The 15,771-nt window shown below is 37.4% G+C and overlaps 1 protein-coding gene across 1 annotated transcript in view; it reads left to right on the top strand.

Moving 5' to 3' along the window:
* Window positions 1-15,771, top strand: part of COPG2 (coat protein complex I subunit gamma 2) — a 646,146-nt gene that overhangs the window by 9,177 nt on the left and 621,198 nt on the right. The window contains exon 5 of the mRNA XM_090287525.1: window positions 5,139-5,218. Within this exon, the coding sequence (XP_090143651.1) occupies window positions 5,139-5,218 (80 nt within the window). The remainder of the gene's footprint in view (window positions 1-5,138; window positions 5,219-15,771) is intronic.

Below are 15,771 nucleotides of genomic sequence, written 5' to 3'. Positions count from 1 at the left end.
GAGTTGTCACACTCACCGACTTCAAACTATACTACAAAGTAATGATGATCAAGACAGCATGATATTGGCAGAAAACAACACAGAGACCAGCGGAACAGAATTGAGAGCCATGTGTACATGGGCAAATCATTTTTGACAAAGGAGCCAAAAATACACAATGGAGAAAAGAAAGCCTCTTCTATAAATGGTGCTGGGAAAATTGGAAAGCCATGTGCCAAAGAATGAAACTGGACCACAGTTTGTTTTCATATACAAAAATTAACTCAAAATGGATCAAAGACCTAAATATAAGATCTAAAACAATAAATTACATGGAAGAAAACATAGGTACTAAACTTATAAGCCTTGGTCTTAGAGGAGATTTTATGGATATAACCCCAAGGGCAAGGGACGTAAAAGCAAAAATAAGTGATTAGGACTATATTAAACCTAAAAAGCTCCTGCACAGCAAAAGAAAGTGCCAACAAGACAAAGAGGCGACCAACCAAAAGGGAGAAGATATTTGCAGACAACAGCTTTGACAAGGATAAATATCCAAAATATATAAAGAATTCATATGACTCAACACTAAACAAACAAGCAATTCAATTAAAAAATGGGCAGAGAACCTAAACAGACACTTCCCCCAAGAAGACATACATATGAAAAGATGCTCAACCTCACTGGTTATTAGGGAAATGCAAATCAAAACTACACCTGGCTGCTGTGGCTCAGTGGATTGAGTGTCGGCCTGTGAGCCAAGTGTCGCTGGTTCGATTCCCAGTCAGGGCACATTACTAGGTTGCATGTCAGGTCCCCAGTTGGGGGCGCAAGTGAGAGGCAACCACACATTGATGTTTCTCTCCCTCTCTCCTTTTCCCTCTCTAAAAATAAAATAGACAAATAAATAAATTATTTAAAAAAAAAAACTACAGTGAGATTCTCTTATCAACAAGAGAAGTAATAACAAGTGTTGAAGAGGTTGTGGAGAAAAGGAACCCTCATCCATTGCTGGTGGGAATGTAAACTGGTATAGCCACTATCAAAAAGAGTGTGGCAGTTCCTCAAAAAATTAAGAAGAGTTACCATGTGACCCAGCAACCCCTCTTCTGGATACCTACCTGAAAAATTTGAAGACATTTTTTCACAAAGATATATGCACCCCTGTGTTCACTGCAGTGTTATTTACAGTGTCCTTTGATAGATGATTGGCTAAAGATGTAGTCCATATATACGATGAAATACTACCTAGCAATACGAAAAGATGAAATACTGCCATTTGTGACATGAGTGGACCTTGAGAATATCACACTAAGTGAAATACACCAGTCATAAAATTAAGGATCATATGATTTCACTCATCTGTGGGATATAAAACTGAAAATAACAAATGAACAAATGGGTAAAGGGGGCCAAATTTATGGTGACAGAAGATTATTTTATTTTGGTGGTGGGCACATAATGCAATATACAGGTCATGTTTCATAGAAATGTACACTTGAAACCTATATAATCTTATTAACCAATGTAATCCCAATAAATTTAATTTTTATAAAAGGGGGGAAAAATCCTGCTGGAAACTTTGATGGGGATTACAGTGAATCTAAAGTTCAATTTGAGGAGAATTGACATTGTATCATTGTTGAGTTTTCTACATGGTGTATATCTTCCTTTATTCGGTCTCTTTAGTTTCTGTCAGCAGTATTGTAGCTTTCAGCATACTGGTCTTAAACATATTTTGTGATATTTACCCTAAAGTAGTTAACAGTTTTATGCTATTGTATTTCTATTGGTTGTAGATAGTCTATAGAAATTAAATTGATTTTTGTATATTGCCCTGTGTCTTGTGATTTTGTTCAATTAAATTATTTATTCTAGGAGTATTATGGGAGATTCCTTAGGATTTACTTTTTCCTTTTCAGCCTGTATGCCTTTTATTTGTTTATCTTATTTTGTTGCCTTTTTGCACTGTTATACAGTGTGAATGGAAGTGATGGTCTCAGGAACATCTTTGCTTTGTTCCTGATCTTTAGAGGGTAGGTATTTAGTCTTTCACTGTTAAGTGTGATGTTAGCTCTAAGTTTTTCATAGATGACCTTTATCAGGTTGAGGAAGTTCCTTTCTATTCCTAATTTGCTGAAAGATTTATTTTTTCATGAATAGATATTGAATTTTGTCAAATGCTTTTCTATATCCATTGGATTATCATGGCTTTTCTTTTTTAGTGTATTGATATGGTGAAATGCATTTATTTATTTTCCTGAAAAATACAAAATCTTTGGTTTCTGTTTGTTAAAATTAGTTAAGGATCTTGAGTCTCTGGTCATGAAATATATTGATCTGTAGTTTTTTCTTACGATGTTTTTGTCTGGGTTTTGTCATTGGAAAATGCTGGCTTTATAAAATGAATTCGGAAGTTTTCATTCTCTTCTGCTTTCTGAAAGTTTTTATAGACTCATTAATTTTTCATGAAATGTTTGATGGAGTTTACTATTGAAGCCATCTTCTTTGTGGGATGGTTTTTGATAGTTAACCCATTAAACAGAAATAAATATGGTGCTTTTCAAATTATTTTGTCTTTCTGAGTGAGCTCTGGTAGTTTGTGTCTTTCAAGGAGTTTGTCCATTTCATCTAAATTGCTGAATTTTGTTGGCATAAAATTGTTCATTATATGTATTCCCTTATTATTTTAATGTTTATAGGATTTATACTGATGTCTCTTCCTGCATTCTGATATTGGTAAATTGTGTCTTCCCTCTTTTAGCCTGGAAAATTTGTCTAGAGGTTTATACTCTTACTTATCTCTTAACAGAACCAGTTTTGTTTCATTGATTTTTCTCTATTGTTTTTCTCTTCCAAACTAATTATGAAAAAAAAAAACAAAAACAAAAAACCTAGAATGCTAAGAAATCAAACCAGAATAAGGGATTAAAAAAAAAAAGGGGAAAAAACATAGGTCAAGCTGAATAAGCATAAGTCATATAATAGATGGTAGTATAGACCATTATTAACTACATTAAATGTAAATCAGATTATTAAAAATAAAATTTTACATTAAATGTAAATGAAGTACATAAAGAATATTTACAGATACAGACTATATTGAGCATAAAGCAAGACAACAAATTTCAAAGGAATGAAATTGTATAGACTGTTCTTTAATTATAATGGATTAGTGTTGAAAATGAGTAATAAAAGAATAGGTAATTCACAATATTTTTTTTATTATGTTTTGATGTTAGGAACACATTTCTGTTCTGCTTCCAGCCATGATTGAGTAAAGGGCTAGATGTTTCTCTTCTTTCTCTCTCTCTCCCTCTCTAAAAAGCAATGAAAAAATGTCCTTGAGTGAGGATAAAAAAAAATTATCATCATACCCAGGGTCATCTAGGTTTTCGTCTAGGAGTCTTATAGTTTTGCATTTTACATTTAGGCCTTTGATCCACTTTGAGTTAATTTTTGTGAAGGGTGGAAGGTCTGTGTCTAGGTTTATTTTTTTTGCATGTGGATGTCTAGTTGTCCCAGTTATCACTTGTATGGCCTTTTCTCTTTAGTCTAGTGATTCCAGTACCATTGTATGGCCTTTTCTCTTTAGTCAAAGATCAGTTGACTATATTTATGTGGGTTATTTCTGGGTGGTCTGTATTATTCCATTGATCTATGTGTCTATTCTTTTGCCAATACCACCCTGTCTTGTTACTATTTACCACTTTTTTTCTTTCTACTCTTCATTCCTTGCTGTGTTTCTGAGTTATTATCTAGAACAATTTTCCCTGTGCCTGAAGAATATACCTTTTAGAATTTCGTCCTTCTTAGACTTTAGATACTTTATCCTATGCCAGTAAGACCCTGGCCTTGTACTTCTGTGACTAGGAATTGTTTGTTTGTTTTTCTATTTTTGGCGTCTATGGATTGCCCTTCATTTTGTCTTTGGCTACATATTCAAATTTTTGTTTCTGTTTTATTTAGCATCTCTGCATATTTGTTTAGGCAATATGTTTTAGTACTTATGAGCCCATCTTTTTCAACACCTTGTATTGTCAACTTTTAAAATTTTAATCATTTTGATGGGTGGAAGGTGGTATCTGAAGTGTGGTTTTAATTTTCTGTCTCTTCAGTTTTATTCTGCTTCATGGTAGATTTTTAGTGGTGTTCGTGTGTGGGGGAATTATCTTCAGCTCTGCCCTGTTACTGGCTTTCTCTTTTTATGGGTGATTCTTATGTCTGTGTGTTTGATTACCATGAGAATCCTCACTACCTTCTTCCCTTTTCTTAATGGGCTCAGAAGTCTCCACCAGATCTTTCCTCAGCTAGGACTCTCGAGCTAAGTCTGATATATTTGAGTTGTACTACTTAGAAGACATTTGAATGAGGCTCGACTGGCTGGAGGAACCAGTGCTCATAGTGTAGGAATAAATTGGAGATCCAGGTGAGGAGGAAGGGTAGAGAAAACTTTATTATTGTTAGTTTAACATTCATTCTAGATTCAGGTATCCATCTAGAAACCTTGATAATTGAAAATGGGAGTTGGTTATACAACCATAAATACTTTCAGGAATATCACCTGTATACGCTGAACTGGGGAAAATGCAGAGCCTGCCGTTTCTCCATACATCTTTCTAAAGAATTTTTGAAATACATTTTTCAGGACAAGTCTCTAACACTTTGAAAATCTTAAATCTTTGGACTGTAAGAGTCCAACTTTGGATTTTTCCTCATAAAAACACGCATAATTCACTGAAATTTTGAGTTCTCCAGTGTCAGTGCAGTAATTACTCGTGTTTAGCAAACTGTAGTATTCTAAATATTTTCTAATCCAGATATTTTTGAAAGAACTTTTTGGGTGGATGAGTTTTTTTTGGTTTTTTTTTTTTTTTTTTTTTAATTTATTGATTTAAGAGAGAGAGAGAAACATTGAATTGTTGTTCCACTTAGTTATTCGTTCATTGGTGGTTTCTTGTATGTGCCCTGACTGGAAATCAAACCTACAACTTTGGCGTATTGGGACAATACTCTAACCAGCTGAGCTACCTGGCCAGGGCTTGAGAATCTTTAAAAGAATAACTTTCTAAATATATCTACTTGGGGGCCTCACTTCAGACAGTTTATAAAAGCATTTTTTTTAGAAATAACCTGTTGCCTTTTATAAATAATTTCAGCAAACACTGAGACGAATGTGCTATCTTACCATCAAAGAAATGGCTAACATCTCTGAGGATGTGATCATCGTCACAAGCAGGTATGTGAAGGGTCAAAACTTAGGGTGGGATACTTAGATGTTTAGTGGAATATGTGCTGTCCTCTTGATATTAATTTTACTTGTTTGACTATAAGAAAGCCAATAGGAACTTAAACGAAATAATATCTTGAAGCATTCTTTTCTGAAATGTGGTGTCATTATGTAAAAACCATCTCTAACTGATAACACAAAAAAGAAGTCACAAAGCATAATGCTGATAAATACAATTACATGTTAAATGTTTATAAAAATATATAAACAAAACTAAAGAGCAAGTGATACACTGAAATAAAATATAAGTACATCAAAATACTTAAAATAACAGAAGAACTCTTATACTTCAAAAAATTCCAAGTGATAAATCGTAAAATCACCAATGAAAGGATCTAAATACTTTTAAATAGTCATTTTCACTAATAACCAGAAAATGTAAATTAACTAGAGAATGAGTTATATTTTTACCCATCAAACTGGCAAAAAAGAAAAAAGGCAGTCAGTATATGTAAGGGAGACTGATGTTTTGCATATAGAAAGAAGGTAGAATAATAAATTGATTCAGTTTTTCTAGAAAGCAGTTCGGCAGCTTTTGTTGAATGTTTGAAAGGCTTTATCCTTTTGACCCAGTCATGCCACATCTATGCAACAATGCTCAGAAAATAATCAGAGAGCACAGGAAGACTTATATTATATACAATGATGTTCACTGAAACACTGTTTATGCTAGTAAAAAGGATAAAACAACTTACATGTCTACCATTGTTAAAAGTTATTTTATTATATTTCATAATGTTTTTTAATTTTTTTGAAAATACTTTTGAAACATCTTTAATGATGTGGAAAAGCTGAATGAGAGTTGAACTTTATATATTCAATATAATCTCACTTTAGAAAACATTTTATGTATGTATATAAAAATATATGGATGGAAATACACTGATATATTACCAGGAGGTTATTTCTGGATATTTGGGTTGTGGTTGTTTATTTTCTTTAAACTTTTAATAATTTCCAAATGTCCTTAGAATGACTATGTATAATTTAGAGTTCTAAAATATACAACAAATGTTATTTTAAAAATAATTGCCTTCTTAATTATAACTCATTAAATGAATATGATTTTTGTAAAACAAAATAAATTTTGGAGGGGGTGCTTGTTGTGTTGATGCAGTTTCAATTAACAAAGCTTTCAGCTGAAAATAACAGACAGATGCGAACAATCACTGAAGCAAAATAGGCATAGAGTTACTGATATTGGTTCAGTAGTTTGACAGTGTGGTAGGGCTGGTGACTCGAATTCTTGTGGATATTCTCCCATTATTGCAAGATAGATGCCTGAATTCCTGGCAGTGGGAGGGGTACTGGGAAGGGGCCAGGGAGGGGGACACCTTCTGTCTCTTTTGTCAGGTATGCCATAGCCTTTTATTTGGCATAGATATATTATATGACTCTCTTTGGCCCAGCTGTACTATATGACTATCCTTGGGGGTCAAAGAGAGTGAGTGTTTAGCTTTTACAGCCCAAGTATTAGGGACAGGCAAGGAAGAAGGGGTTAAAAATCAGTATTGGATTAGGCAGTGAATAGTGTTTGCTGCAAGAAAGAAACAGGAAATCTTCACTTAGATTGCTAGCTTCACTAAATATTGGAAAAATTAAAAATAGACTAGTCAACTATTGATTGAGGGTTTTTTGTTTATTTAGTTGTTAATATTTCCCTCTAAGTCTCATTAGGTTGCTTTGAGTTATGGTTGGTCTCTAGTTCATTTTAAGTAATTAGTAAATGTAGTAGCAGAATAATGGCCCCCCTGAAAAATCTCCACCCTGATTCCTAAGACCTATGAGCATGTTACATTGCACAACAACAGGGAATTTAAGTTCTGATCAGCAAATAGGGAGAGAGTGCTGGACTCTCCAGGGGCACCCAATATAAGGACAAGGGTAGAAGTGGAGGAGGGAGGCCGGAGAAAGGGTCAGGAAAGAGGAGTGATGACGGAAGCTGGGTCAGAGCGGCAGTGTGTATTGCTGGACTGGGAGATGGAGGAATGGGGGCCTTGAGCCAAGGATTTTGTTTTGGGTGCAAAGGGCAAGGAAATGGCTTCACTCCTATAGCCTCCAGAAAGGAATGTAGCCCTGCTGGCACCTTGATATTAGCCCAGTGAGACCTGTGCCGGACTTTGAACTTACAGGACTGTAAGATAAAGAAATGAATGTTATCTTAAGCCTTTAAGTTTGTGCTAACTTGTTACAGCAGCAAGAGAAAACCAATAGATTTTGCAGTATAAGAGTGTATCAAATCAATATGTTATATACCTTAAACTTAAACAGTAAACTAAAATTGTTATATGTTAATTTGATTTCAAAGCTAGGAAAAAAAATGGGTGCTGCTGTAACAAATATCTAAAAATGTGGAAGTAGCTTTGGGACTGGGCAGTGAGCAGTGGGCAGTGAGCAGCTAGCTGCTGGAAGAATTTTGAGGAGCATGATAGAAAAAGCCTGCATTAACTTGAACAGACTGGTAATAGAAGTATAGATGTTAATGACTCTGCTAGACTGAGAAAGAAGTGAGGAGCAGGCTAGAGAAAACATTTATCACCTTGGAGAATAGCAAATCCTTGTGAGCAGACTGTCAGCCTAAATACGGGCCTTAAAGGGGCTGCCGATGGAAGCTCAGAAGTGAAGGAGGAGGAGGTTAGAAACCGAGGAAAAAGGGATCTTTGTTATATAGTGACAGAAAGCTTAGTGGAATTGTGTCCTCCAGTCATGTGGCAAGCAGGACTTCTAAGCAGTGAATTCATTGAGATTTCCAAACAGTATTGAGGCGCGGCCTGGTTTCTTTTAGTGATTTATAGTAAAGTTGGAGGGTAAAGAAATAAATTGAAGAGGGAGCTGTTAAACAAGAACCAGGAGTTCTTTACAGAAATCACATCATTATGTTGTACACCTGAAACTAATGTAATATTACATGTCAGCTGCAACTCAAAAAAAACAAACAACAACAAAAAAAAAAACAGCGAGGGAGAGGGAGAAAGAGAGTGAAAGAGAGAAGGGAACCAGGAATTCCTGAGTTTGCCTACCGAAATGGCAAAGGATGGTAAAATCAAGAGATCCAATTAGAAAACATGCTCTAGAGAAAAAGTCAAAAGGAGTTACTCCACAGCCTTTTACTAAAACCTCAAAGATTCAAAGGTCAGAGCATTCACTCTAACACTGAAGAGATCAAGGGTGTGACTCAGAGTCCCCCAGCTTCTAAGCAGAAGCCAAAAATAGAGGCGGGATTATGTAGACAAGATCTCTGGAGGAGCCTCTTGTCTAACGAGTGAGTCTCTGTACCTGTCTGGTAGTCCCACAGGCTCTTGAGAATCGTCTACTGGCAGCAGCACTGCCAGTTTGGGCTGAAAGGGACAGAGAGAGGGTGAAGTGAAAGGAGGCCGTCAGAGCCCCAATTCTACCGGCAGGAAGCATGCTGCCCTTGATAAACAGGTGGGGCAGCTTGGGGAACAGAGGTGCAGGCCCACATGGTGGAACTGAGAACTAGAGAGAAGTTTCCTCAGGACTTGAACCCTTTTTCCAGTTGGCCTGTCTGGTGGCTCTTCCCTTCCTTCCATTTCTCTCTTTTTGAACAGAAATGATCATATCTGTTACCCTATGGCAGTCCCACCCTTGTATTTCGGGAGCCAGAACTTCTCGTTTTTTCAGGTCCACAGCTGGAGAGGAATTTTGCCTCAGGGTAGATTAATTATACCCTAAGTCTCACCCAGACCTCCTTGGGTTGATTTTGATGATTGGGACCTCGGAGTGTAATTCAGATGAGATTTTGGGCTTTGCATTGGTGCTATAATATGTTGAAATTTGGAGGGTTCTTGTGAATGGAGTGAATATGTGGGGATCAACTTTGCCTGTGAGAAGGATGTAGCCCCACTGATACAATGGTTTTATTTTAGCCCATGAGACCTATGTTGGACTTCTAACCCACAGACCTATAAAATAACACACTTTTATTGTCTTAAGACATTAATCGTAGTCACTTATTAGATGACCATTCTAAATACATAGATAATTGTGTTATCTTGGTAGGAAACCAGGGAGATTAAGAAGGCAGACCCTTCACAACCAAATATATATGGGGAGCTAGTAAGCACATGGAAATGTACTTACTATAATTAGTTACCAGGGAAATGCAGATGAAAACCTCACTCAGATATTATTCCATGCCCGCTAGAATGGTTAAAATAACAAAGCCTGGCTATACCAGTGTCAAAAAGCCTGCTCAATACCAAATATATGGAACAGTTGAAACTCTCATACATTGTAGGTGGGAATGTAATGTTGACATAAGAACATTCAAACCTGTAGAGAATTTTTGTAAGTTTATTTGAGCCAAACTGTTGACATATGCAGGGGCACCTGTTCGCAAATGCTCCAAAGCAGTGATTTTCAACCTTTTTCAGCTCATGGTACACATAAACTACTAAAATTCTGCAGCACGCCAAAAATATATATATTTTTTGCCTGACAAAAAAATAGGTATAATTTTTATTCATTCACATCAGGCAGCTATTGTTGTATAAGCTGTTGTCATTTTTTAAAAAAAATTTGGTTTAGAACAAAAAGGAAATGAGATAACTATTATAATTTGATTTAGGCACCACTATAGTGAAATTTCTCTCTCACAGATCTCCAGTAACCTCTTAACTACAAAATCCAAAAGCCAATTTTCAGTCCACATTTTACTTGGCCTCTCTGTTTTAACAGGGTTAGACACTCCCTGAAGTTCTACCAGCCTTGGCTTTCAGAATGGTAGTCCTAAGTTTCCTCCAATCGCTGAGGACTGTTTTATCCCATTTCGGAAGTCACTGTTTGTCCTCTGCTTGCCACCTAAATACTGGCATTCCCTAGGGTTCATTTCAATGCTGTTGCCATTTCCCAAACTTATCCTTCTATTTGATACCCTGTAAATTTGTGCAGTTTCTCCCTGTGCCTGTAGTTATCCTCTTTCCTTTTTCAATAGCTTGACACATCATTATACACATTGGCTTCCCTATTCTTGACAGATCAATCATTGTTCCCTTTGTTGTGGTTACAGCACTTTGTTTCTAACCTCTATTCTAGTATGTAACTCATTGATTGTACTATAATGATTTGTTTGTTTTTCTGCCCTCTCTATACTGTTAGCTCCTTGAGAGCAAGAATCACATCTCATGTAACTTTGTATCATCAATCTCTGGAAGTGCCCTGCATGGATTAGGCCTCAGTTGTGTTTCAGCTCCAGACAAGTGACACCACTGCTGCCCTCAGGACAAGCTGCATTGACTAATGACCCCCTGCCCTAGTGCTAGTGCCAACCAATCAGTGGAGACCATGACCCTGAAAGGACACACTGGAAAAGCTGATGAATATTCTGTTGATATCCTCCCCTGGGACCTCCCCCCAAATCTCCACCCTTAAAAGCCTTTAGGATGGGGGACCCAGCCCAAGCCTTTCCAGTATCCCTCCTGTTGCCTCTCACCAGGCACATTACTGGTACCGTTCTTCCTCCTAAGCTCTAAGGCCCCTTCTTTTGCCTCTGTAACTTGCTTCCTGAGCCCATTTCTTCTACTACTCACTTCTGCCTCTATGACTTTCTAAGTAAACTTTCCCTTATAGTTTGAGTCTAGCTCTGAATTCTTCCTTATCCAGATCTCAAGTACCGAAGTTGCTGCACTGAGGTCTGATACTTGGTGCCAGTCTTACCGCAAACAGATACGTGGATATGGATATATATATATATATATATGTGTGTGTGTGTGGGTGTGTGTGTGTATCTATATATACATACAAAGAAGGAAGGAAGGATAGAAAGAAAGGAAAATGTACTAGGAAGCATTGGCTCACATGATTATGGAGGCTAAGGCCCACAATCTGCTGGCTGCCAGCTGGGGGCCCAGGAAAGCTGGTGCGGTAGTTCCTGTTCAGACCTGAACGCCTGAGAACCAGGAATGCACATGTGTGAGGACAGAAGAGTATGATGTCTCAGCTTCAGCAGAAAGCAAATCCTCTTCTCCACTGTCTTTCTGTTTTGGTCAGGCCCCTGGCATTGGTGAGGGCAGCATTCTTTACTTGGTCTACTGATTGAGATGCTGATATCTTCTGGAAACACTCTTAGGAACACAGCCGAAAGTTGTTTCACTAGCTTTCTGAGCATCCCTTAGCCCAGTCAAGTTAAGACATAACATTAACCATCACGGTGGGTTTAATGGGTGTTGAGAACCTTCCTGTTTCTTGCTTCCTTCTCCTCTCTTGCCCAGTTGACAAGGAGGCTGTTCTGATTTATTTGGATTAATAGCTATTCTCTTTTAAAATGAAATTGTGGAAGACTTTTGAGGAATTATGAGTGTGATGCCAAGTCTCTTAACTTCCTTCCCATGGCCTAATGAAGTGAGTAACAGTGACTAAAAGGGAGAGCCAGGGGACTTCTAATTATCGCCGAGATTGAGCAAGGCCACTGCAGACTAACTTCCAGTGATTGCAATAAATCCTCTGACAAAAGTAGGAAAAGCAGCTACCTAAGGCCTTTGAGAAGTGACTACAGTAGTAGGTACATTGGGGAGAGAAAACAGTAATTCATGTATACCAGTATGGTAACAGAGAGTTTCCTGGTTATTTTTCCTCTTCATACTCTGAGTATGATCCAGGGGCAGGCGCCGCTGGGGACTGTGTATATTGGGCAGGGTCAGGGAAGACTCGGTAGTCCACCTCTGTGGCTGGAGGACCAGGTTAAAGAAAAGGCCCCTTGTTTGTTTTTCTCTGTTTACTTTCCGGTTCTGCCTTGAGGCCAGCCTCAATTGTGAAGAAACTTGACTGTGCTGTGACTAGTGTTGCAGACCCCTAAAACTCTGAGATGCACCCTGTCCCTGAGAAAAGGGGCCCCCCTTTGTGTGAAGAATGGGGGGAAATCCACGTTTTTTTTTTGGTCTCCTACTTTTATGTCTTGAGGTCCCACTCACACAGAAGCATGCAGTTGCACAGAGAGCTGAAACTGAGAGAATCCCATATTTCAGACTAGAAGAACTGGAAAAAGGGGTCCTTGAGAGGCAGTGTGGGAGTAGGTACATGCACAAAAGTCCAGGCAGACCTTGTGATCTGAAGCTAACTGGGTGAATTGCTTGCTGAAATAAAAAGCCAGTATTCCTCAGAGGCTTTTAACAGGACCCAGAGTCTCATGACAGTATTAAAAATGTCCAGATGTAATCCAATATTAGTCAACCAGGGAAGTCTGACACATTCTCAAGGGAAAAGATAATCAATAGGTGCCAACCCCCAAATTACCTAGATTTGAGGATAAAGACGTTATAGCAGCTAATGCAGCCATGCTTCATAAAGGTGAACATTCTTGAAATGAAGAGAAATAAATTTTTAGCAGAGGACTATATGTAAAAAAAGAATCAAATGAAAATTTTAGAAATAACAAAATACAACATGCGAAATAAAAGTTCATTGGCTGGGTGGGGATTGACTGTGGGAGGGGGCGGAGGGTGGGGCAGGGGGAGCTGTGGGGGAAAGATGGGACAAGTGTAATAGAACAACAATAAAAAAATGGGAAAAAATGACAAAAAATTTCACTGGCTGGCCTAAATAGCAGAATGGCTTTGTCAGAGGAAAGGGTCAGTGAGCTTAAGTAATTCAGTGACATAATCCCAACTGAGAACAATGAGAAAAATGTAAATTAGGCTTCTGTTTTTAAAAGCTGTTTTGCTGGGCATAGAGTTGTAGGTTGGCAGATTTGTTTGTTTTCTTTCAGTGCTATAGAAATGTTGTTGTGCTGGTTGCTCTAGGGATGACTCTCGTATCATTTCCCTTCAGCCTGAAACACTTGACTTAACATTTCCTTAGAAATGTTTCATTTAATATTTAATGGTGACAAGTACTCTTGGTTTACTTTCATCTAAAGAAGTCTTTATTTCACTTTTACTCATAGAAGATATTTTTAGTGGATATGAAATTCTGGGTTGTCAGTTTCTCTTGTTTCAGCATTTTTAAGGTGGTGTTCCATTCATTGTCTCCTGATGTCTGTGTTTTCTGATTAGAAATGCACAGTATTTTCAACCAAAGTTCCCCTATTTGTAATTAATGTCATTTTTCTCTCATTGCTTTCAACAGTTTTCCTTTATTTTTGATTTTCAGCAGTTTTGTTATGTATCTGGAGTGAAATCCTTAGAGTTTGTCTTGTATATATTTCACTAAGCTTCTTAAAACCATAGGTATGTCTTTCTCCAAATTTAGAAGTTTTCAACCCTTATTTATTCAAAATATTATTTTTGGCACCAGTCCCTTTCCCCTCTTCTGCAGGTACTCCAGTGACACTGATATATTCCCACAGGATCTAAAATTAACAGTAGCCTTCATGTAAACAACACACAGAACCCCATTACAGCAGCACATAAGATTAAATACATAGGAATAATTTTGACAATAAATGCACAAAGCTTATATGAAGTAAAAGATTTTTAAGCCCCAAGAGACTCAAAAGTATACTTGAACAAATATAAAGATATCCGCTGTTTTTGAATAGGTCAAGTCAACATTACAAAGATTTTAATCCTCCCTAAATTAATTTATAACTTAAGTGCAATTTTAATAAAAAAAAACCAATGGGCTCAACTGTGGAGTTAGGAAATTTGACACTGAAATTTATGTGGAAAAACATGTAAGTATAGCTAGGAAGTACTGGAAGAGGAAGACCATGAGGGAGGACTAGCTCTCCCGGTCTGTAAATGTTAAGTCCTGTGAAGTTAAAACACTGTGGTGATACTGACACATGCATAGACAAATAGGTCAATGGAATGAAATGTGTGATGACTTTGTAATGTGTCCCCTCTGCCATGAAATCTACATTTTTTAGAATTCTCTGATACAAATGGAAAGTACAGAATTAGACTCAAATACACATGGAAATTTAGTATATGACAGAGGTGGCATCTCTATAATCACTGGGGTAAACATGTGCTTTTTAATACATGATTCTGGGACAACTGAGTAGCCACTTGGAAAAAGATAAAATTAGATCCATATTTCACATCATACACATGAATAAACTCTAAATGGATAAGGAGTATAAATTTAAAAGTAAAACCACAAAGTACCAGAAGAAAACATGAGTGTATTCCTCTTTAATGTTGTATAAAGAAAAGTTTTGTTCAATTTGATTAAAATTCAGAGGCAATAAAGAAAAGACTGATAAATTTGACTATATAATTTTTTTAAGAAGTTACTGGGAAAACCACCCTAAAATATAGCATGAATCAGGGGTTTGTGGTTGTCCAAGTTGTGGTACAAATAGTTATTCTTAACTTATTGCTCTGGTATCCTACATGACATTGCCACTTGTTTTGTGGCAAAAGTGGTGTGACAGTGGACTCATGACTAGGGGATCCGACAGTTCTACCATAGTCTGCTTCTAGAAGCAGACAGCCTAGCACAGTGATGGGATGGCCTGCCGAGTGCTCACTGAGGCGGTAGGTTGCAGATTAGGACCCTGTGAGGTTGGGGAACTCCAGGATGCAGCATTGACTCGATGGCCAGGGTATGGTATTGTCACCAATAGATACATTTGGATATTTTAAAATATAGAGATGCCTAAATTTTTTAAAAAATCTACCAATCTGGAAAGATTCTCAAGTTATATTTTTAAGTAAAAAAAAGAAGGTGCCAGAAAAGTGGAGACCCGTTGGCATGCGTTTTAATAAGTCTCTGTGGTTTTCCATATATTTTTAAAACTTCTTAAGAAAACATGAGCAACTGTTCACATGACTATCTCTAGTTGAATGGTACTATAGGCTAGGTACATGAGTAGACTTGCTATTTTATACCTTTCTGAATGTTTTGAAAGTGTACCTGTTACATGAATGAAATATTTTTATAACTGAAAAAAGAAAGAAACTGAAGAACTAACAGTTAATCACCACTTTCTCTTCTTGGTGTCCTGATGGAGGAAGTTGGAGCTGAGGCCATTTTGATTATGTGAGGGGCGCTGAGCGAGGGCAGAGGGCAGATAGTCATGTTGGGGGGGTGGTGTCAGGCACGAGGACGAGGGAAAGGAGGATAAGAGGGTGAATAATGTAAAGGCTAAACACCTCTTTAAAGTTGGGACATGGAATTTTGTAGCTCACACTCCTTCCTCTGCCTGTTTCTGAAATTCAGCAGAAAGGGCTAAAGTAATTGACAGTTGTTACTTTAGAAAGCCAGGCTGTGAGAGAGACACCTCAAGAGCCCATCGTTTCAGTCAGTTTCTTTTAAAGAGTTATGTCTAGTCTGGTGGGTCTTTTAGGATTGGGGAGATTTCAGCCTGGGGCTCTGTGTACCATCGTCTTTATTTTTTTATGTCCATTGTCAGCATCAAAGATATGGTTTGTGGCATGATTACCTCTCATCATTAGAACATAAGCTCCATGAAGGCAAAGACCTTGTCTGGCTCTCTGCTGTATTCTTAAGATTTAGAACAGTCTTCTACCCAAATAATTTAAATATTTATCTAAAGAAGACACTCAATACATATTTGTTGCATTGGTAGCTGTGTTGAG

The sequence above is a fragment of the Furipterus horrens genome, unplaced genomic scaffold (assembly GCF_987537825.1).
Source record: "Furipterus horrens unplaced genomic scaffold, mFurHor1.1.pri manual_scaffold_9, whole genome shotgun sequence".
Lineage (NCBI taxonomy): Eukaryota > Metazoa > Chordata > Mammalia > Chiroptera > Furipteridae > Furipterus > Furipterus horrens.
The sequence above is the reverse complement of the archived record's forward strand: the minus strand, read 5'-3'. Positions and strand labels throughout refer to the sequence as shown.